Source organism: Anolis sagrei, chromosome X, assembly GCF_037176765.1.
Source record: "Anolis sagrei isolate rAnoSag1 chromosome X, rAnoSag1.mat, whole genome shotgun sequence".
Classification (NCBI taxonomy): Eukaryota; Metazoa; Chordata; class Lepidosauria; order Squamata; family Dactyloidae; genus Anolis; species Anolis sagrei.
Window position 1 is genome coordinate 105470525 of NC_090034.1, and position 25000 is coordinate 105495524.

Here is a 25000-nt window from a genome sequence, read left to right on the forward strand (position 1 = left end):
TACGCGAAGGGACACTTTGCAAGCGAAGGGACACTCTGCCCCATTTGCATTACCTTGCTCTTCCGCTCTGGAGGTCTCTGGGCCGGAGCCAGGGCAAGTGTTATGGAGGTCGACATTAGTCCGCGACCACCTCCTCCTCCTTCGGGGAGAGGGTGCCTCTTCGGGCCCCATCTCAGGCCCTGGAGCCCAGGGCCCCTTCTCGCAGTCCTTGCTGCTGAGGGCCACCACGCTGCAGTCCCTGCGGATCCTCACGGCCGCGGACCCGTCCCCGGCCCAACCTTCGGGCTTGGAAACCGAGCAGGGCACGGCGGAGGATGAGGAGGCTGGCTGGTTGCCGTTGGTCTGTGAGTAGACATTGCTGACCTTGGCCTTCTTCTGCTCGTCTTGGCCGCTGTAGACCTTGTAGCGGATCATTAGGATGATGATGAAGACCAGGACGGAGGCCACAATGATGCCCCCGATGATTATGATCATGGTGCCGCCCAGGAACTGGGTCTGGAGTGAGTGGCACTGCAAACCGTCCTGTGGGGTGCTGAACTGGGCGCAGCCGAGGCTCCGGGTGGCCGTCAGAGCCGTGACGCCGTCATCGTAGACGGACAAGACGCACAGGTTGTAGTCGCGGCCGGAAGCCAGGTCCTTCAGCAAGAAGGCTTTGCTACTCGGGGGGATCATTCTGCAGAGAAGAAGAGGAGAAGGTCAGTGTCAGATACATGCAGTTCCCAAGTTACAAGAAAGAAAGAAAGAAAGAAAGAAAGAAAGAAAGAAAGAAAGAAAGAAAGAAAGAAAGAGGAAGGAAGGAAGGAAGGAAGGAAGGAAGGAAGGAAGGAAGGAAGGAAGGAAGGAAGGAAGGAAGGAAGGAAGGATAGAATCATAGAATCAAAGAGTTGGAAGAGACCTCATGGGCCATCCAGTCCAACCCCCTGCCAAATGACCAGCCACTGCCAGAAGGGACAGAGAGTTTCATCTATGCTGATGACCGTGCCATCACCGCTCAAGCAGGGAGCTTTGAGATGGTAGAACAGAAGCTCTCTGAAGCTCTAGGCGCCCTTACTGCCTATTACAGGGAAAACCAGCTGACCCCTAATCCATCTAAAACACAGACATGTGCCTTTCACCTTAAGAACAGACAAGCATCCTGAGCTCTGAGGATTATTACCTGGGAAGGAACGAATCCCACTGGAGCATTGCAGCACACCCAAATCCCTGGGAGTCACCCTGGACTGTGCTCTTACCTACAAGAAGCACTGCCTGAACATCAAGCAAAAAGTGGGTGCTAGAAACAATATCATATGAAAGCTGACTGGCACAACCTGGGGATCACAACCAGACACAGTGAAGACATCTGCCCTTGCACTATGCTACTCTGCTGCTGAGTATGCATGCCCAGTGTGGAACACATCTCACCACGCTAAAACAGTGGATGTGGTTCTTAATGAGACATGACGCATTATCACGGGGTGTCTGCGCCCTACACCACTGGAGAAATTACACTGTTTAGCCGGTATTGCACCACCTGACATCTGCCGGGAAGTAGCAGCCAATAGTGAAAGGACCAAGGCAGAGACATCTCCAGCTCATCCCTTGTTTGGGTATCAGCCAGCACGCCAACGACTTAAATCTAGAAATAGTTTTCTTAGATCTACAGAGACACTCACTGGAACACCCCAGCAAGCGAGAGTCCAAAAGTGGCAGGCTCAAACCCAGAACCTCAACCAATGGCTGATACCAATATGAGAGACTCCCCCCTGGGCACACAGAAGACTGGGTGACTTGGAGGGCGCTGAACAGACTGCGCTCTGGCACCACAAGATGCAGAGCCAACCTCAAGAAATGGGGCCACAAAGTGGAATCCATGACATTGAAGTGTGGAGAAGAGCAAACTACAGATCATCTGCTGCAATGCACCCTGAGCCCTGCCACATGCACAATGGAGGACCTTCTTGCGGCAACACCAGAGGCACTCCAAGTGGCCAGATACTGGTCAAAAGACATTTAACCAACTACCAAGTTTGCAAAATTTGTGTTTTTTATCTGTTTGTTTGTTTGTTTTCTTCTGTTAGAAATGTAATACAATGGTCTGGTTGCTGATGACACAATAAATAAATAAATTAGGAAGGTTGAGAACCACTGCATTAACTTTTCCTTAGCTCTCTCCAACCAGAGACCTAATCTCATATCACGGGTAAAAAGTAGCAAAATTACAATTACGAAGTAACAATGAAAATAATGTTATGGTTGGGGGTCAACACAACAAGAGGAACTGTATTAAGGGGTCACGGCATTAGGAAGGTTGAGAAGCACTGACATAAAGTCAACTAGCAACAGATTTTTACAGGATTTGTGATTTATAGTCCATTTCCTCCGTGTCGATTTCAATCCAAAACACACAGAAAGAGACACTGCAATAAATCAATCACATCATTTGAAAGCCATGTTTTACAGGAATGGCTCTTTCCTGCAACCACCGCTTTCCGAGGATAACAAAGGTCAGCGATGTAAGATTTGGATGAAAAAAAGCCATGGCATTTGGAGCTTGGGGCTAATTGGCGGATGGCGAAGGGAGTCTTTCCTTCCCTGTCATCTTGCACAAGGCGTGCGAGGCGAAGGATGGTTTCCTAGATGCAAACCCAAAGCACCGGTGGCTAAAAATACCCCAACGTGGTCCAGATTGCCAAGAATTATTAATGAGGGAGTGTGGTGGCAGTGGAGGAGCGGATGCTGCCGCAGATTGCACTTGCTTCAATGGGATGAGCAACACCGAAACGCCACGCTCCTTCCGAGTTCAAAGCTGCTCTTTATTTTCCACTCATCCGGATATGATCTGCGATTTGGATCCGCCGTTTACGCGCTTTGTTTTTATGCTAATTGCCCTTCATGCTTTTTAATGGAAACTGCCAGCGTCCCGGAATGACACGGCTCCCAATGTTAGCTCGCCGTTTCCATAACAGAAGAATGGAGGATCCGTTCCGGATTGTAGTCCGAACTTTAAAGGGCATTTCAAGGATCTAGACTTGGGCCATTGCAGCTCAGTCTGGACTTTCAATGAATCCCCCATATAAACTATTGGGAGATTTGGTTTCCTGAATCAAAACCTCCATCACATCCACCCAGACCAACCACCTTCTACCATTCTGGAAGACACAATCAAAACCCTCCCAACAGATGGCCATTCAGCCGCTGCTTCGAAACCTCCATCAGGCTCCAAAAGATGTGGCTTGAAAAACCACCCGGTTTGACCCCCTTCCTCCATTTTGGAAGACACAATCAAAACCCTCCCAACAGATTCAGCCACTGCTTTGGAACTTCCACCAGACTCCAAGGCATCAGATGAAAGAGACCCAAAGGGCCACCCACACCAACCCCCTTCGAAACTTCCATCAGGCTCCAAGGTGTCAAAAGATGTGGCTTGAAACACCACTCAGTCTGACCCCCTTCTACCATTCTGGAAGATACAATCAAAACCCTCCCAACAGATGGCCATCCAGTCCCTGCTTTGAAACCTCCAAGGCATCAGAGGATCCCACTATTCCTATTCATTGAACTATAGAATCATATAGATGGAAAAGACCCCAAGGGCCACCCACACCAACCCCATTCTGCCATTCTGGAAGACACAATCAAAACCCTCCCAAAAGATGGCCATTTAGTCGCTGCTTTGAAACTTCCACCAGGCTCCAAGGCATCAGAGGATCCCACTATTCCTATTCATTGAACTATAGAATCATATAGATGGAAGAGACCCCAAGGGCCACCCACACCAACTCCAATCTGCCATTCTGGAAGAGACAATCAAAACCCTCCCAACAGATGGCCATTCAGTCCCTGCTTCGAACCTCCATCAGGCTCCAAGGTGTCAGAAGATATGGCTTGAAAGGCCACCTGGTCTCTCCCCCTTCTACCATTCTGGAAGACACAATCAAAACCCTCCCAACAGATGGCCATCCGGCCCCTGCTTTGAAACTTCCACCATTTCCAAGGCATCAGGGGATCCCACTATTTCTATTCATTGAACTACAGAATCATATAGATGGAAGAGACCCCAAGGGCCACCCACACCAACCCCCTTCTGCCATTCTGGAGGACACAATCAAAACCCTCCCAACAGATGGCCATCCAGCCCCTGCTTCGAAACCTCCATCAGGCTCCAAGGTGTCAAAAGATGTAGCTTGAAAGACCACCCAGTCTGATCCTCTTCTACTATTCTGGGAGACACAATCAAAACCCTCCCAACAGATGGCCATCCGGCCCCTGCTTCAAAACCTCCATCAGACTCCAAGGTGTCAGAAGATATCACTGTTCGTAATCGTAGAACTATAGAATCATATAGATGGAAAGAACCCCAAGGGCCACCCACACCAATCCCATTCTGCCATTCTGGAAGAGACAATCAAAACCCTCCCAACAGATGGCCATTCAGCCCCTGCTTCGAAACCTCCATCAGGCTCCAAAAGATGTGGCTTGAAAGACCACCCGGTTTGACCCCCTTCTTCCATTTTGGAAGACACAATCAAAACCCTCCCAACAGATGGCCATCCGGCCCCTGCTTTGAAACTTCCACCATTTCCAAGGCATCAGGGGATCCCACTATTTCTATTCATTGAACTACAGAATCATATAGATGGAAGAGACCCCAAGGGCCACCCACACCAACCCCCTTCTGCCATTCTGGAGGACACAATCAAAACCCTCCCAACAGATGGCCATCCAGCCTCTGCTTCGAAACCTCCATCAGGCTCCAAGGTGTCAAAAGATGTAGCTTGAAAGACCACCCAGTCTGATCCTCTTCTACTATTCTGGCAGACACAATCAAAACCCTCCCAACAGATGGCCATCCGGCCCCTGCTTCAAAACCTCCATCAGACTCCAAGGTGTCAGAAGATATCACTGTTCGTAATCGTAGAACTATAGAATCATATAGATGGAAAGAACCCCAAGGGCCACCCACACCAATCCCATTCTGCCATTCTGGAAGAGACAATCAAAACCCTCCCAACAGATGGCCATTCAGCCCCTGCTTGAAAACCTCAATCAGAATCCAATGTGCCTGAAGATATTATTATTCCTAATGACAGAACTATAAAATCATATAGGGATCCCAAGGGCCACACAGTTCAACCACTTCAGCCAGGCAGGAAGACACAATCAAAACCCTCCCTACAGATGGTCATTTGGCTCATGCTTCAAAACCTGAGAAAGCTCATTTAAAGTACAGACTAAAACCCAAACTGGGTCTGCTGCCCCACTGATGTGGGTTTCTTTTTGGTTGAAAAGTTTGATAAACAGAGAACAAAACAACAGCTCTGCTGCTTGTCCGGTGGAATCTCCTTCTCTGGAGGTTATTAAGCAGAGGCTGGATGGCTATCTTTCAGGAAGGATTGGATTGTGTCTTTCTATATGGCCAAAGGGATAGGACTGGATGTTCCTTGCAGTCTCTTCCATCTATATGATTCTATAGTTCTGTGATTAGGAATAGTGGGATCCCCAAATTCCTTGGAGTCTGATGGAGGCTTTTATGCAGAGGCTGGATGGTCATCTGTCAGGAGGGTTTTGATTGTGTTCTCCTGAGTGACAGAAGGGGGTTGGACTGGATGCCCTTTGGGGGTCCTTTCCAACCCTAGTGGAATATAGACTACCTGGGAGTACAGCAGAGTCTCCTTTTCTGGAGGTTTTAAAGTATAGGCAGGATGTCCATCTGTTGGGAGGGTATTGATGATGTCTTTCTGTATGGCAGAAGAGGTTTGATTGGATGATCCTTGGGGTCCCTTCCATCAATATGATTAGGAATACTTGATTAGGAATACTTCAATCCTCTGATGCCTTGGAGTCTATGGCTGGATGGCCGTCTGTCAGGAGGGTTTTGATTGTGAATTCTTTTTGTGGCAATGGCAGGTGAACTGGATTATTTTTGGAGATACCTTACAGCTCTAGTGGAATATCTGGGACTCCAACAGAGTTTCCTTCTTGGAAAGTTTTTCAGCACAGTTGGATGGCCATCTGTTAGGAGGGATTGGATTGTGTCTTCCTGAGTGACAGAAGGGGGTTGGACTGGATGGTCTTTGGTGGTCCCTTCCAATTGTAGTGGAATATAGACTACCTGGGAGTACAGCAGGGTCTTTGTTTCTGGTGGTTTCAAAGCACAGCCTAGATGGCCATCTGTCGGGACTGATTGGATTGTGTCTGTATTGCCAAATGTGGTTGGGCTGGATGACTCTTGTACTCCCTTCTGTCTATATGCGTCTATAATTCTATGATTAGGAATAGTGGAATATCCGGATGCCTAAGAGTCTAAAGGAGGTTTTTAAGCAGAGGCTGGATGGCCATCTGTCAGGATGGTTTTGATTGTGTCTTCCTTTTGTGGCCATCTGTCAGGAGGGTTTTGATTGTGTCTTCCTTTTGTGGCAATGGCGGGTGAACTGGATGATCTTTGGAGATACCTTACAGCTCTAGTGGAATATCTGGGAGTCCAACAGAGTTTCCTTCTTGGAAAGTTTTTCAGCACAGTTGGATGGCCATCTGTTAGGAGGGATTGGATTGTGTCTTCCTGAGTGACAGAAGGGGGTTGGACTGGATGGTCTTTGGTGGTCCCTTCCAATTGTAGTGGAATATAGACTACCTGGGAGTACAGCAGGGTCTTTGTTTCTGGTGGTTTCAAAGCACAGCCTAAATGGCCATCTGTCGGGACTGATTGGATTGTGTCTGTATTGCCAAATGTGGTTGGGCTGGATGACTCTTGTACTCCCTTCTGTCTATATGCGTCTATAATTCTATGATTAGGAATAGTGGAATATCCGGATGCCTAAGAGTCTAAAGGAGGTTTTTAAGCAGAGGCTGGATGGCCATCTGTCAGGATGGTTTTTGATTGTGTCTTCCTTTTGTGGCCATCTGTCAGGAGGGTTTTGATTGTGTCTTCCTTTTGTCGCAATGGCGGGTGAACTGGATGATCTTTGGAGATACATTACAGCTCTAGTGGAATATCTGGGAGTCCAACAGAGTTTCCTACTTGGGAAGTTTTTCAGCACAGGCTGGATGGCCATCTGTCAGGAGGGTTTTGATTGTGCCTTTCTAAAACCGGATGTCCCTTGGGATCTCTTCCAACTCTAGGATTCACAGAAGGCGATGCTGGAATAGAGAAGTCAGAGGTGGAGAGGGGAAGAAGGGAAAAGGAGCAGCAGTGTCTTGTTTTGGGTAGATAGAATATCCTAGCCCTCCTTCTCGCTCCCTGGCCATCTTTTTTGGCAGCTCTGCGTTGCTGAATTGCTTTTCTCCTTCTGAAAGAAAGAGGCAGAGACGCATCCCTTGGGGAAGCCCAGGCACCCTGGCAGCTGGCCCAGAACCAGCCTCCTTCCTTCCTTGCCTGCCTGCCTGCTTGGCCGGAAAGAAAGCGCCAATGTGAAGTGACCTACTTACTTACCACGCAGAACGTGAGCAAGGGTGGGCATGGACACGGCACGTGGAAGGAAGGCGCCCCGGGACTGAGCATCGGAGAACCAAAGGCTGGGAAGGGACCCCAAAGGCCACCCAGCCTCAACCCCTTCTGCCATTCTGGAAGACACAAGCAAAACCCTCCCAACAGATGGTCATCCAGCCCCTGCTTTGAAATCTCCACCAGACTCCAAGGCATCAGAGGATCACACTATTCCTAATCACAGAACTATAGAATCATATTGATTACAAGGACCCCAAGGGCTACCCAGACCAGCCCCCTTATGCCCCTCAGGACGACACAAAAACCCTCCCAACAGATGGTCATCCATCCCCTGCTTCGAAACCTCCATCAGACTCCAAGATATCACTATTTGTAATCGTAAAACTATAGAATCATATACATGGAAAGAACCCCAAGGGCCACTCAGACCAACCCCTTGTGTCATTCTGGCAGACACAATCAAAACCCTCCCAACAGATGGCCATTCAGCCCCTGCTTCAAAACCTCCATCAGACTCCAAGGTGCCGGAAAATATTACTATTAGTAATTGTAGAACTATATAATCATATAGATGGAAAGAACCCCAAGGACCACCCAGACTAACTCCCTTCTGCCATTCTGGAAGACACAATCAAAACCCTCCCAACAGATGGCCATCCAGCCCCTGCTTTGAAATCTCCAACAGGCTCCAAGGTGTTAGAAGATATAGCTTGGAAGGCACTCCAAAGGCCACCCAGTCTGACCCCATTCTGCCCCTCTGGAAGACACAATCCAAACCCTCCCAACAGATGGCCCTCCAGCCTCTCATTAAAAACCCTCAGACTCCAAGGCATCAGAGGATACCACTATTCCTATTAACTGAACTATAGAATCATATTGATGGAAAGAACCTCAAGGGCCACCCAGACTAAGCCCCTTCTGCCATTCTGGAAGACACAAGCAAAACCCTCCCAACAGATGGTCATCCAGCCCCTGCTTTGAAACCTCCACCAGACTCCAAGGCAGCAGAGGATCCCAATATTCCGATTCACAGAACTATAGAATCATATTGATTAGAAGGACCCCAAGGGCCATCCAGATTAACCCCCTTCTGCCATTCTGGAAGACACAATACAAACCCTCCCAACGGCCCTCCGGCCCCTGCTTCGAACCCTCCATCAGACTCCAAGGTGTCAGAAGTTATCACTATTCATAATTATAGAACTATAGAATCATATAGATGGAAAGAACCCCAAGGGCCACCCAGACTAAGCCCTTTCTGCCACTCAGGAAGACACAATCAAAACCCTCCCAACAGATGGTCATCCAGCCCCTGCTTGAAAACCTCCAATCAAGGAGCCTGAAGATATCACTATTCCTAATCATAGAATTGTAGAATCATATAGGGACTCCAAGGACCATACAGTTCAACTCCTTCTGCCATTCTAGAAGGCACAATCCAAACCCTCCCAACAGATGGCCATTCAGCCCCTGCTTTGAAACTTCCACAAGACTCAATTATGAGGCGAAGTGGAAAGAGATAAGGGAAAAGCTGAAGAACTGGCAACACATGAATCTCTCTTTGCTAGGCAGAATCTCGATAATAAAGTCAAATGTACTCCCGAAAATGTTACACCTATTTCAAAACCTTCCGATAATTAGGAAAAAGCAGATATTTATAGACTGGCAGAAGGACATTTCAAAATTCATCTGGAACAACAAAAACCCAGAATCAACCATGTAAACATGACTGACGACAGAAAACGCGGAGGCTTAGGACTGCCCGACCTAAAAGTATATTTTGAGGCATGTTGTCTGGAATGGATCACTGATTGGATTCAATTAAAAAACAAAAAATTACTTATGTTAGAAGGCCACGACCTCAGAACCGGGTGGCACGCCTATCTGTGGAACAACAAGGCAAGGGTGGAGAAAAATTTTCGAAACCATTTTATTCGAGCGGCCCTTTTAAAAGTATGGGACCAACATAAAGAAAGGATGTACTCCAAGACACCACTTTGGTATTCTCCCCTGGAAGCCCACCATAGGAAGGAATTGGGCTGGAGATCGTGGCCGGCGTATAAAGATATAATAACAAGAGAGGGAAAGGAAATCAAAATCAAACCACAGGAAGCCCTAAAAGAACAACTTGGTAACACCACTTGGCTTCAGTATTGGCAATTAAAAGAATATTTCAAGATAGACAACAAAAAGGGATTCATGGAAAATCCAACGGCCTGGGATAGACTCCTAGAAAACCCCCCAAAAAAGTTTATAACAAAAGCATATAAACTACTTCTTGATTGGGCAACGGAGGAAGAACGAGTTAAGGACTACATGATTAAGTGGGCAAGATCAATTGGGGGATCGATCTCGCTGGACGAATGGAATACAATCTGGAATAGGAAAATGAAATTCACATACTCCTATGGTTTCAAGGAACATTGGTTTAAAATAATACACCGATGGTATTTAACGCCTGTTAAATTAGCAAAATTTTCTAAAAATATGAACAACAAATGCTGGAAATGTGGATTAGAAGAAGGGACATTCCACCACATGTGGTGGTCGTGTAAAAACATAAAGGAATATTGGAAGATCATCCAGGAGAACTGCCAAAAAATTCTCAAAAAAAACATCCCTCTGAAACCCGAATCCTTTCTTTTGGGACTATCAGACGATAGGTGGGACAAAGAAACGGAAAAATTGTTTGTATACCTGATTACAGCAGCTCGCATACTGCTAGCCAAGGTTTGGAGATTAAAAGAAATACCGTCAGAGATAGATTGGATAGAGAGGATAATCGATACAATGAATATGGACCACCTATCGTATATCCTCGCGGTCTCACGCAACACACCCATAACTGCAACAAACTGGACTCCGGTCAAGGAATGGCTCGGGGAAAAGAAAATAAAGCTATCAGTTTATTAATACTACATGAAAAAGGAAATCAAATTATTCCATATTATCAGAAGACAGTAACACATATGGAAATATAAACCAGGAATATGAGAAAAGGCAGAATATATCTAAATATAAGAACAAGGAATTTAAAAAGAGGAAGATTAAATAAAGCAAATCAAGAAGAGTCACAAAATAAACACACGCTAAAATAACAGGGTATAAAGATATTAACATCCGTATTATAGTAAATAGGAACTCGTAGATGCTATGAACAAGGCGGAAATATAAAGGAAAAGAAAAGGCGAATGCCTAAGGAAACAGAATAAGAGGGGGTTCTTACTCCCCGTAAAATACCAGAGTAGAACGGAGAGGAAGTCTAAATTAGAGGTGGTAAACCTCTTTTTCCCCTTTTTAATTTTTGTGTCTAGTAGTATATTCGTACTGGGAGAAGATAAGTACTATGAGGAGGTTAGTGTACTAATAAATTTAGACTAAAGTGTGCTTAGGCGACTCCGGTCTCTATGTTGTTATGTCTATTCAGTTAAGTTAGTCTACTGTCTGTACTTCTAGCTGTATTGTCTTGTCTTGTTTTAGCTGTATTGTGTTGTCCTGTTCTTGTCTTGTATTGTCTGTTTTTTATATTGTAATAATAAAATCCAAATTAAAAAAAAAAAAAGAAACTTCCACAAGACTCCAAGGCACCAGAGGATCCCACTATTCCTATTCATTGAACTATTGAATCATATTGATGGAAAGAACCCCAAGGACCACCCAGACCAACCCCCTTCTGCCATTTTAGAAGACACAATCCAAACCCTCCCAACAGATGGCCATCCAGCCCCTGCTTTGAAATTTCTACTAGACTCCAAGGCATCCCACTATTCCTATTCATTGAACTATAGAATCATACAGATGGAAGACACCCCAAGGGCTACCCAGACCAACTCCCTTCTGCCATTCTGGAAGACACAATCCAAACCCTCCCAACAGATGGCCCTCCAGTCCCTCATTAAAACCGACTCCAAGACATCAGAGGATCCCACTATTCCTATTCATTGAACTATAGAATCATATTGATGGAAAGAACCCCAAGGGCCACCCAGACCAACCCCCTTCTGCCAGGCAGGAAGACACAATCCAAACCCTCCCAACAGATGGCCATCCGGCCCCTGCTTTGAAATCTCCACCAGACTCCAAGGTGTCAGAGGATCCCACTATTCCTATTCATTGAAATATAAAACCATATAGATGGAAGAGACCCCAAAAGTCACCCAAACCAACCCCCTTCTGCCAGACAGGAAGACACAATCCAAACCCTCCCAACAGATGGCCATCCAGCCTGTGCTTGAAGGCATCCATAGAATCCTAGAGTTGGAAGAGATCCCCAAAGTCCATCTAGTCCAACTACATTCTGACATTCAGGAAGACGCAATCCAAGCCCTCACAACAGATGGCCATCCAGCCTCTGCTTGAAGGCTTCCATAGAATCCTAGAGTTGGAAGGGATCCCCAAAGACCATCTAGTCCAACTACATTCTGACATTCAGGAAGACGCAATCCAAGCCCTCACAACAGATGGCCATCCAGCCTCTGCTTGAAGGCTTCCATAGAATCCTAGAGTTGGAAGGGATCCCCAAAGACCATCTAGTCCAACTACATTCTGACATTCAGGAAGACGCAATCCAAGCCCTCACAACAGATGGCCATCCAGCCTCTGCTTGAAGGCTTCCATAGAATCCTAGAGTTGGAAGGGATCCCCAAAGACCATCTAGTCCAACTACATTCTGACATTCAGGAAGACGCAATCCAAGCCCTCACAACAGATGGCCATCCAGTCTCTGTCAAAAGGCTTCTGTAGAATCTTAGAATTGGAAAGGACCCCAAAGGCCAGTAAGACACAATCAAAGCCTTCCCAACAGATGGCCATTCAGCCCTTGCTTCAAATCCTCCAGATAAGGAGACTACACAGAAAGCTGCTTCTGTTTCTGCAAAACAGTCCAGAGGGGACCTGCAACCTACGTAACAAGAGCATCAACTCCACTGCAATCCCTCCCAGATGTCCAATTTGGCAGTCCGGATTAATCATCGGTACTTTTTTCGGCTGTTTTTAAAATGTCACAGCGTCTCTCTCCTCCTCCTCTTCCTCTTCCCTCTCCCCCCTTTTTTCCCTTCCATTGCTGCACAGTCAAGAGCAAAATTAGTAGGCGCTCCATTAACTCAACAGGCTTGTTTTCTGCAGAGATACAATGGATTCCCATGGCAAGGGAAGAGAGATCCCACCAAAATATTTGGAAGAATGCCCTGATGGTCAGCAGCGCTGTTCGAAATTAGAATTTGCTACCTGAGAGTCCAATAGAGTCTCCTGGAGATTATTTTTTTTAATTAACAGCTGGATGGCTATCTGTCGGGAGGGCTTAGATGGTGTTTTCCTGCCTGGCAAAAGGGGGTTGGACTAGATGGCCTTAGGGGGTCCCTTTAAACTCTGGGATTCTAGGACATATCTATCTCACACATATGTGCACAGAGAGAGAGATGTGTGTGTGTGTATAGATATAAATATAGATACATCAAGCTGGATGGCTATCTGTCGGGACGGCTTAGATGGTGTTTTTCTGCCTGGCAAAAGGGGGTTGGACTGGATGGCCTTAGGGGGTCCCTTCAAACTCTAGGATTCTAGGACATATCTATCTCACACATATGTGCACAGAGAGAGAGATGTGTGTGTGTGTATAGATATAAATATAGATACATCAAGCTGGATGGCTATCTGTCGGGACGGCTTAGATGGTGTTTTTCTGCCTGGCAAAAGGGGGTTGGACTGGATGGCCTTTGGGGGTCCCTTCAAACTCTAGGATTCTAGGACATATCTGTCTCACACACATGTGCACAAAGAGAGATGTGTGTGTGTGTATAGATATAAATATAGATACATCAAACTCTAGGATTCCAGGACATATCCATCTCACACACATGTGCACAGAGAGAGAGAGAGATGAATGTGTGTATAGATATAAATATAGATATATCATAGAACTTTACAGTTGGAAGGGACCCTCATAGGCGATATATATATACACACACATGCTATATGTGTGTGTGAATGCATGCATATGTGTGATATATCATACAATCCTACGCACACACGTATGGATGGTCTTTGAAGGTCCCTTCCAACTCTAAGATTTTATGATATATATTCCTCTCATATATATATATATATATATATATATATATACACACACACACACACACACACTCACACACACACACACACATATATACACAGATATACACCCACACCCACACACATGCACACACACACATATATAAGAATCCTATAGACCTTGCACTCACATGTGCCTACACACACACATATATAGGGGTGGCCTTTCGGGGTCTCTTCCAACTCTAGGATTTTATGATAGATTGATAGATGTAGAGCTAGATCTATCTATCTATCTATCTATATATTTGCACACATGCACTCTTATGAGATAGATATATCATAGAATTCCACACACATATATAGGGGTGGCCTTTGGGGGTCTCTTCCAACTCTAGGCTTTTATGATAGATTGATAGATAGATGTAAAGATAGATCTATCGATCTATCTATCTATCTATCTATTTGCACACATGCACTCTTATGAGATAGATATATCATAGAATTCCACACACATATATAGGGGTGGCCTTTGGGGGGTCCCTTCCAACTCTAGGGTTTTATGATAGATTGATATAGAGATAGGTAGATATATCTATATATCTATTTGCATACAAACACTCATATGAGATAGATATATCATAGAATTCCGCACCTAGACACATATAGACACACTAGCTGTCCCCTGCCAGGCGTTGCTGTGGCCCAGTCTGTTGATCTGGCAAATAAAGTAATGAGAAAGTGTTGGTTTCTAATATATGCAGTTTTCTTTCTGCTTGTGGGTAAACAGTATTTCTTGCTGTTTCTTTGTCAGTGTTGATGTGGAGAGCGCCTGGTTTGCCCACCCTGGAACATGGAACATATAGTTGTCCTTCTTTAAGGGTCCCTTTCAAATCTATGATACTATATCTCTGTGTGTGAATCATATCTATCTATCTATCTATCTATCTATCTATCTATCTATCTACCTACCTACCTACCTACCTACCTACCTATCTATATCTATGGCTGGATGGCTCTTTGTGAGGAGGACTTTGATTACGTTTTCTTGCCCTGATGAAGGGAGCTGGATTGGATGGCCTCAAGTATTTTCTGTTGGTCATGGGGGTTCTGTGTGGGAAGCTTGCCCCGATTCTGTCATTTGTGGGGTTCAGAATGCTCTTTGATTGTAGGTGAACTGTGACTTCCAGTGACTACAACTCCCAAATGTCAAGGTCTATTTCCACCAAACTCCATCTGTGTTCATATTTGGGTGTAATGAGTGCTTGTGCCAAGTTTGGTCCAGATTCATCATTGTTTGAGTCTGCAGCGGTCTCTGGATGTAGGTGAACTACAACTCCAAAACTGAGCCGGGCCCCCTCCCTCCCTCCCTCCGTTCCCCCCAAGAGGTCTCCAACCCCCACCCCAGCACCAACCCCCGCCCGGGCTTCCGGTGCCGCACGCCTCTCTTCCCCTGCCCTGGCGTGGCTCTTTCACCCCCCCCCCCATGTGGTGAGGTCCAAATCTCTGGCGATGGAGGAACTCTTACATGCACGTGCGCACCCCCCACAGCTGCACGCATGCGCTGTGATGGCTTCTCCTTTTATTAAGGATTGCTAAGTTGTTTTCAGTGTTTTCCTAATTTTTATTATTGTTGGTCACACCTTGTATGGTGAGGAGTTTTGTTGCCAAATTTGGTGGCTTTTGGCCCAGTGGTTCTTTTGTTTTTAAACCACTCACGACGACGACGACCTTTTTATATATATAGAAGATCATAGAATCCTAGAATCAAAGAGTTGGAAGAGACCTCATGGGCCATCCAGTCCAACCCCGTTCTGCCAAGAAGCAGGAATATTGCATTCAAGTCACCCCTGACAGATGGCCATCCAGCCTCTGCTTAAAAGCTTCCAAAGAAGGAGCCTCCACCACACTCCGGGGCAGAGAGTTCCACTGCTGAACGGCTCTCACAGTCAGGAAGTTCTTCCTCATGTTCAGATGGAATCTCCTCTCTTGTCGTTTGAAGCCATTGTTCCGCATCCTAGTCTCCAAGGAAGCAGAAAACAAGCTTGCTCCCTCCTCCCTGTGGCTTCCTCTCACATATTTATACATGGCTATCATATCCCCTCTCAGCCTTCTCTTCTTCAGGCTAAACATGCCCAGCTCGTTAAGCCGCTCCTCATAGGGCTTGTTCTCCAGACCCTTGATCATTTTAGTCACCCTCCTCTGGACACATTCCAGCTTGTCAATATCTCTCTTGAATTGTGGTGCCCAGAATTGGACACAATATTCCAGGTGTGGTCTAACCAAAGCAGAATAGAGCATGGGGAGCATTACTTCCTTAGATCTAGACACTATGCTCCTATTGATGCACAATTATACATAGATACATATCATATCTGTCTATCTAGTCTCCTGCTCTCAATCATATCTATAGCCATCTGTCAGGAGGGCTTGGATTGTGTCTTTCCGAATGGCAGAATGGAGTCGGATGGCCCTTGGGTCTCTTCCGACTCCAGGATTCTATGATCCAAACAGGAGAAGTTAAATTGAGCCGTTCCAAAAACGGGTGTCCCAAAGCCAGAACGAGGTGTCCATTTGTACCCAGCCGCAATCTCTTTTGATTTGGGGATCGGTTTGCAATGGAAGGCAATATATATATATATATTCTCATCTCGCCTTTTCCTCTAAACAGCATTCAGATGCATGAGGACTCCCCCCGTTTCGTCCCCCTCTCCATCAAAGTGGTGGCTTTCATGTGCACAAAGGGATGTCTCTTTCTGCCTTGCTTCCTTCCTTCCTCCCTTCATCCAAATTGGCAGGAGTCCTTGTCCCACGCCTCTCTCGTGTCCGGCTTCGGGAACACAGCGTTCCTCAGGTGTCCTAAGGACAACTTCATTCATTCCTGGTCAGATGGAGGCCTCTTTCGGAGTGGATTCCTTCCTCAAAGCTCCGGGGATCAAAAGCATGGCTTCTGCTTGCAAACACTTCGTGCCAATTGCCTGAGATGACACTCCCTGGCTGCTTTGGCTGAGGCATTTCGGGCAGAACCTTCTTCGGCCATCCCTCGTAGCTTGGGGATGATGGTCTTCCAGATGTGGTGTCTTGGTGGTGGGTCCATAGGTGGCTGTGGAGCCCTATTCGTGACCCACATGTTCTCCCACAGTGAGTACATCAGTTTCCAGACAGAAGGCGGTCCCAGTCAGGGTTGGCCTGACACGACTTCCTCTTGGCACGTTTCTCCCTTTCGCCCTCCATTCGTGCCTCTTTGAATTCTGCAGCACTGCTGGTCACAGCTGACCTCCAGTTAGCTGTGGAAGCCAGTCCCAGTTGAGGTTGGCTTGATGCGCCTTCTTCCTCTTAGCACATTTCTCCCTCCATTCATGCCTCTTCGAATTCTGCAGCACTGCTGGTCACAGCTGATCTTCAGTTAGCTGTGGAAGGCAGTCCCAGTTGAGGTTGGCTTGATGCGCCTTCTTCCTCTTAGCACATTTCTCCCTCCATTCGTGCCTCTTCGAATTCTGCAGCACTGCTGGTCACAGCTGACCTCCAGTTAGCTGTGGAAAGCAGTCCCAGTCCGGGTTGGTTTGCCGCGCCTTCTTCCTCTTGGCACATTTCTCCCTCCATTTGTGCCTCTTTGAATTCTGCAGCACTGCTGGTCACAGCTGACCTCCAGTTAGCTGTGGAAGGCAGTCCCAGTTAGGGTTGGCTTGACGCACCTTCTGCCTCTTGGCACGTTTCTCCCTTTTGCCCTTCATTCGTGCCTCTTCAAATTCTGCAGCACTGCTGGTCACAGCTGGCCTCCAGTTAGTTGTGGAAGGTGGTCCTGGTTCGGGTTGGCTGGACGCACCTTCTTCCCCTTGGCACATTTCTCCCTTTTGCCCTCCATTCGTGCCTCTTCAAATTCTACAGCACTGCTGGTCACAGGTGACCTCCAGTTAGCTGTGGAAGGCAGTCCCAGTCCGGGTTGGCTTGATGCGCCTTCTTCCTCTTGGCACATTTTTCCCTTTCACCCTCCATTCGTGCCTCTTCAAATTCTGCAGCACTGCTGGTCACAGCTGACCTCCAGTTAGCTGTGGAAGGCAGTTCCGGTCCGGGTTGGCTTGACGTGCCTTCTTCCCCTTGGCACATTTCTCCCTTTCGCCCTCCATTCATGCCTCTTTGAATTCTGCAGCACTGCTGGTCACAGCAGACCTCCAGTTACAGTGCTCAAGGGCCAGGACTTCCCAGTTCTCAGTATCTGTACCACAGTTTTTGAGGTTGGCTTTGAGCCCATTTTTAAATCTCTTTTCCTGCCCACCAACATTACGTTTCCTGTTCTTGAGTTCGGAGTAGAGCAACTGTTTCGGGAGACGATGATCTTTGGGCATTTGGAAAATGTGGCCTTCAGTCCAGCAGAGTTGATGGCGGAGGAGCATCACTTCAAGGCTGGTGGCTTTTGCTTCCACCAGCCTTGCATTAATTCTATTGTGTAGATGATGCTGTTCCAGCAGACACCAGCCAACCCCTCTCCAATGCCAGCGATACAGCTTAATGTTGTAACATTAGAAAATGTTGATCATTTCTGCTCCCTTGGCAGCCACCTCTCCACCAAAGTCAACATTGACACCGAAATACAACACCACCTGAGCTCTGCGAGTGCATCATTTTCCCGAATGAAGCAGAGAGTGTTTGAGGACCGGGACATCCGTAGGGAGACCAAGGAGCTTGTTTATAAAGCTATTGTCCTCCCCCCTGCTCTATGCCTGTGAGACGTGGACTGTCTACAGACGTCACATGCAACTCCTGGAACGATTCCATCAGCGCTGCCACCAGAAAATCCTGCAAATCTCTTGGGAAGACAGGTGGGGAAATGTCAGCGTGCTGGAAGAAGCAAAGACCACCAGCATTGAAGTGATGGTCCTCTGCCATCAACTCCGCTGGACCGGCCACGTTGTCCGGATGCCCGACCACCATCTCCCAAAGCAGCTGCTCTACTCCGAACTCAAGAACGGAAAACAGAATGTTGGAGGACAGGAAAAGAGATTTAACGATGAGCTCAAAGCTAACCTTAAAAACTCCGGCACAGACACTGAGAACTGGGAAGCCCTAGCCCTTGAATGTTTCAGCTGGAGGTCAGCTGTGACCAGCAGTGCTGCAGAATTTGAAGAGGCACGAATGGAGGGTGAAAGGGAGAAGCGTGCCAAGAGGAAGGCATGTCAAGCCAACCCCGGCCGAGACCGCCTTCCACCTGGAAACCGATGCCCTCACTGCGGGAGAAGATGCAGATCAAGAATAGGGGTCCACAGCCACATACGGACCCACAAGAATATTGGAAGACAATTTCCTCCGAAAATGAGGGATCGCCTAAGAAGAAGAAGAAGAAGCAACCTCTGAATTTCTGCAAGCTGAAAATAAAAACAAACCCGCCATCTGTTACAGGTGCACGATCCCAGATCAGTTGTGCCTCCTTAATCCAACTTTCTAAGCCCCAAGATGAGTTTGAGGGGTTTTGATCCCCCCCCCTCCCAGTTCCTTAGTTTAGGTATTTTCAAGGCAAGGTATGAAAAGCAGCTGGAATGGTATAGCTGGGTGTAAATGCGTTTGCAGCCTGGGCATGTTCTGAAGGCTCGTCTTGTCTTTGGCTGCTCGAATTTCATTCTGGGCTCCCAGGAGAGAAGAAGGAAAGGCAGCCAGGAAAGGGGAGGGAAGGGGAGCTTGTTTGAATGTTGATGCTTCTAAGCGTAAAGGTATTAAGTCTTCCCTTTGGAGGGGAGAAAGGAAGGAGAGAGAAGGGGAGACAAGGGGGAATGAGGAGGAGGAAAAGAAGACACAGGAGGGGGAGAAGAAGGAAGAGGTGAAGGAGAAGAAGGTGAAAGAGGAAAAGGAAGAGGAGGAGGGAAAGGATGAAGAGGAGAGGGTAGAGGAGGAGAAGGAGGAGAAGGGGAAGGAGGAAATATAAAGAAGGAGAAGAAAAAGGTGAAAGGAGAAGAGAAGGTGATGAAAGAAAAGGAACAACAAGGAGAAGGTGGAGGAGAAAGTGAAGGAGAAGAAGGGGGAGGAGGAGAAAGTGGAGGAGGAGGAGAAGGAGGAAGAGAAAGAATGAGAAACAGAAGGAGGAAGAGAAAGACAAAGAGGAGGAAAAGATGGAGAAGGAGGAGAAAATGTGAAAGAAGAAGGTGAAGGAGAAGGTGAAGGAGAAGGAGGAGGAGGAGAAAGTGAAGGAGAAAGATGAAGGAGAAGAAAAAGGTGAAAGGAGGAGGTGATGAAGGAAAAGGAACAACAAGAAGGAGAAGGAGAAAGTGATGGAGAAAAAGAAAGAGGAAGAGAAAGACAAAGAGGAGGAAAGATGAAGGGGGAAAGATAGGAGGAGAAAATGTGAAAGGAGAGAAGAAGGTGAAGAAGGAGGTAAAGGAGAAAAAGGAGGAGAAAATGAAGGAAGAAAATAAATAAGAGAAAAGGATGAAGAGGAGAGGATACAGGAGGAGAAGGGGAAGAAAGTGAAGGAGGAAAGATGAAGGAGAAGAAAAAGGTGAAAGGAGGAGAGGAGAAGGTGATGAAGGAAAAGGAACAACAAGAAGGAGAAGGTGAAGGATAAAGTAAAGGAGAAAGACAAATAGGAGGAAGAGGAGACGAAGGATGAGGAGGAGAGAGGAAAGGAGGAGGAGGAGAAAGACAAGGAGGATGAGAAGAAAGTGAAAGAGGAAGAGATGCTGAAGGAGAAGGAAGAGGTAAATGAGAGGGATGAGGAAAAGATGAATGGGGAGGAGAAGAAAAAGGTGAAACTGTGAAGGAGGAAAAGGATGACAAGGAGGAAAAGGCGAAGGAGCAAAAGAAGGAAAAGAAGAAGGTGAAGGAAGACAAAGAGGAGTTGAAGGAGGAAAAGAGGGAGGAGAAGGTCGTGAAAGAAGAAAAGGAAGAGGAGGAGACAAAGAATGAGGTGGAAAGAGTAAAGGAGGAGGAGGAGAAAGACAAGGAGGATGAGAAGAATGAAAGAGGAGGAGATGCTGAAGGAGAAGGAAGAGGTAAATAAGAGGGATGCGAAGAAGATGAAGGAGAAGAAAAAGATGAAAGGGTGAAGGAGGAAAAGGATGACAAGGAGGAGAAGGTGAATGAGCAAAAGAAGAAAGTGAAGGAGGCAAAGAGGGAGAAGGAGAAGAAGGTGAAAGAAGAAAAGGAAGAGGAGGAGATGAAGGATGAGAGAGTAAAGGAGGAGGAGAAAGACAAGGAGGATGAGAAGAAAGTGAAAGAGGAGGAGGTGCTGAAGGAGAAGGAATAGGTAAATGAGAGGGATGAGGAGAAGATGGAGGAGGAGAAAAAATTGAAAGGGTGAAGGAGGAAAAGGACGACAAGGAGGAGAAGGTGAAGGAGCAAAAGAAGGAAAAGAAGAAGGTGAAGGAAGACAAAGAGGAGGAGGAGGTGAAGGAGGAAAAGAGGGAGAAGGAGAAGAAGGTGAAAGAAGAAAAGAAAGAGGAGGAGACGAAGGATGAGGAGGAGAGAGTAAAGGAGGAGGAGGAGAAAGTGAAAGAGGAGGAGGTGCTGAAGAAGGAAGAGGTAAATGAGAGGGATGAGGAGACAATCAAGGAGTAAAAGAAGGCGAAAAGAGAGGAGGAGAGGGTGAAGGAGGAAAAGGACTACAGATAGGAGGTGAAGAGAAAAAGGAGAGAGAGAAGAAGTGAAGGAGGACAAAGAGGAGGAGAAGGTGAAGGGTTAGACTGAGAGGAGACATGATAGCCATGTATAAATGTGAGGGGAAGCCATAGGGAGGAGGGAGCAGGCTTGTTTTTGGTTGCCCTGGAGAATAGGATGTGGAACAATGGCTTCAAAGGAGATTCCACCTGAACAACTGTGAAAGCTGTTCAGCAGTGGAACTCTCTGCCCTGAAGTGTGATGGTGGCTCCTTGGATCAAAAGGTGAGGGAGGAGGAAGCAGGCTTGTTTTCTCTTGCCCTGGAGACTAGGATGTGGAACAATGGCTTCAAAGGAGATTCCACCTGAACGTTAGGAAGCACTTCCTAACTGTGAAAGCTGTTCAGCTGTGGAACTCTCTGCCCTGAAATGTGATGGAGGCTCCTTGGATCAAGAGGATCAAGAGGTGAGGGAGGAGAGAGCAGGCTTGTTTTCTGTTGCCCTGAGATTAGGATGTGGACAATGGCTTCAAAGGAGATTCCACCCGAACACTAGGAAGCACTTCCTAACTGTGAAAGCTGTTCAGCAGTGGAACTCTCTGCCTTGAAGTGTGATGGTGGCTCCTTGGATCAAGAGGATCAAGAGGTGAGGGAGGAGGGAGCAGGCTTGTTTTCTGCTGCCCTGGAGACAAGGACGCAATGAAGCAATGGCTTCAAATTCCAGGAATGGAGATTCCACCTGAACATAAGGAAGAACTTCCAACCTGTGAGAGCTGTTCAGCAGTGGAACTCTCTGCTTCAAAGTGTGGTGGAGGCTCCTTCTATGGAGGCTTTTAAACAGAGGCTGGATGGCCATCTGTTGGGGGTGCTTTGAATGTGATTGTCCTGCTTCTTGGAAGAATGGGGTTGGACTGGATGACCCATGAGGTCTGCTCCAACTCTAGGATTCTAATGATTTTAGTAGAAGCCAGATGGCCAACGAGTGTTGGTGCCTCACCAAACTACAATTCCCACAATGCCTCTTCTTGGATGCTAAGCAGGGTCGGCCTTGGTTAGGACTTGGATGGGAGACCGCCACAGCATCCAGCGATTTGCTCATAGCCGGAAATAGGGCAGAGTGGAGGGTGAGTCCTGGAACTGCAACAATTTGGATGGAAGACAACATAGAAAAACACACAACGTTGACAAAGAGTGTTGGTGCCTCACCAAACTACAACTCCCACAATGCCCGTTCTTGGATGCTAAGCAGGGTCGGCCTTGGTTAGGACTTGGATGGGAGACCGCCACAGCTTCCAGCGATTTGCTCATAGCCGGAAATAGGGCAGAGTGGAGGGTGAGTCCTGGAACCGCAAAGATTTGGATGGAAGACAACATAGAAAAACACACAATGTTGACAAAGAGTGTTGGTGCCTCTCCAAACTACAACTCCCACAATGCCTGTTCTTGGATGCTAAGCAGGGTCGGCCTTGGTTAGGACTTGGATGGGAGACCGCCACAGCATCATATGAGCGATTTGCTCATAGCCGGAAATAGGGCAGAGTGGAGGGTGAGTCCTGGAGCCGCAATGATTTGGATGGAAGACAACATAGAAAAATACGCATCGTTAAGAATCCCTGCAAATTGCAGGAAGAACTCAATGAGACCGAGTTCCAACCCTTTGAACAAACTGAATGTGACTGAAGCTGGGGGGAAAATGCAAATAGGCATGTCCTTATTCCCCAAACTAACATAACATAACCTTATAGAGAGCGGAAATAAACAAAAAATCCTATTTCAATTACAAATTTGTGTGTGTGAGTGTGTGTTTTTAAAGAGCAGGGTTATTATCAATAGTAATTATGTCTCCTGTCTGGTTTTTCTAAATATGTTTTCCTGCGCAGCCTTCATTTGCATGAATTGGTTTCGGTTGTAGGGCCAGTGATTACTCTCTCTCTTTTAAACATGTTTATTCATAAAATGCAGTTGTTTTGAACTTCGCTCCTATCCAACACCGCGAAATATTGCCTTCCACGCAGAAAATCCTGCTTCCTTTGCAGAAATTCTGGTTTTATGCACCAAAAGAAGTGCAAATTTTATACAGGATGCGCCTTGTAATGCAAAGATTCCCATCTCGGGACACGACAATCGATTGCAGGGGAAACACAAGCCCCATTGAAATGAATCACTTCCAATGGAAGCATGACATTAAGCAGGCATGGGCAAACTTCGGCCCTCCAGGCGTTTTGGACTTCAACTCCAACAACAACAACAACAACAATTATTATTATTATTATTATTTTGGAATATATATATATATATATATATATATATATATATATCTGTGTGTCAAAAATATAATAATAATAATAATAACAACAACAACAACAGAGAGGAAACAAACAAGGACATCTAATCACCTCTCAACAAAAGTTTGCTCCAGGCACTGTCAGGCCATTGTATGCTAATCAAGGTGGTCAGTTGAAACATTCACACCTAGCTCCAGCAGACAAAAGTCCTTCAAAATATAATAATAATAATAATAATAACAACAACAACAACAACAACAACAACAGAGAGGAAACAAACAAGGACATCTAATCACCTCTCAACAAAAGTTTGCTCCAGGCACTGTCAGGCCATCAAATGCTAATCAAGGTGGTCAATTGAAACATTCACACCTAGCTCCAGCAGACAAAAGTCCTTCAAAAATATAATAATAATAATAATAATAACAACAACCACAATAGAGAGGAAACAAACAAGGAACACCTCTCAACAACAGTTTGCTCCAGGCACTGTCAGGCCATTGTATGCTAATCAAGGTGGTCAGTTGAAACATTCACTCCTAGCTTCAGCAGGCAAGAGTCCTCCAAAAATATAATAATAATAACAACAACAACAAGAGTCCTTCAAAAATATAATAATAATAACAACAACAACAACAACAACAGAGAGGAAACAAACAAGGACATCTAATCACCTCTCAACAAAAATTTGCTCCAGGCACTGTCAGGCCATTATATGCTAATCAAGGTGGTCAGTTGAAACCTAGCTCACACAAGAGTCCTTTGTCCCACCCTGGTCATTCCACCCTTTTTCCTAGTTCCCACAGACCTCACTACCTCTGAGGATGCTTGACATAGATGCAGGCGAAACGTCAGGAGAAAATGCCTCTAGAACATGGCCATATAGCCCGAAAAAACCTACAACAACCCAGTGATTCCGGCCATGAAAGCCTTCGACAATATAAATATATAATTTATAAAATATCGTTTTTATACAATTATTATTATTATATTTTTGGGCATTACATACTGTGTGTGTATGTGTGTAGGTATATATATGTGTGTGTGTATATACATAATATTTTGGACACTATATATCCAAAAGAATAATAACAATAATAACAATAACAGCAATAATAAATATATTTTATAAATATATAATTTATAAAATATTTTTATAAAATTATTATTATTATTATTATATTTTTGGGCATTACATACTGTGTGTATGTGTTCAGGTATATATGTGTGTGTCTGTGTGTGTATATATATATATAATATTTTTGGATATTATATATATATATATATATATATATATATATATATATATCCAAAATAATAATAATAATAATAATAATAATAATAACAATAATAACAACAATAATAAATATATTTAATAAATATATAATTTATAAAATATTATTTTTATAAAATTATTACTATTATATTTTGGGCATTACAGGAAAGCCTCGAGAAGACAATTATGCTGGGGAAAGTGGAAGGCAAAAGGAAGAGGGGCCGACCAAGGGCAAGATGGATGGATGGCATCCTTGAAGTGACTGGACTGACCTTGAGGGAGCTGGGGGTGGTAACGGCCGACAGGGAGCTCTGGCGTGGGCTGGTCCATGAGGTCACGAAGAGTCGGAGACGACTGAACGAATGAACAACAACAAAACTGTG

At 45.9% G+C, this 25000-nt stretch overlaps 1 protein-coding gene across 1 annotated transcript in view; it reads right to left on the bottom strand.

Annotated features, from left to right (window-relative positions):
• LOC132780893 (leucine-rich repeat and fibronectin type III domain-containing protein 1-like protein) overlaps positions 1 to 25000 on the bottom strand; it is a 91234-nt gene that overhangs the window by 13200 nt on the left and 53034 nt on the right. The window contains exon 3 of the mRNA XM_067461083.1: positions 54 to 673. Coding sequence (XP_067317184.1) covers positions 54 to 673 — 620 coding nt within the window. The remainder of the gene's footprint in view (positions 1 to 53; positions 674 to 25000) is intronic.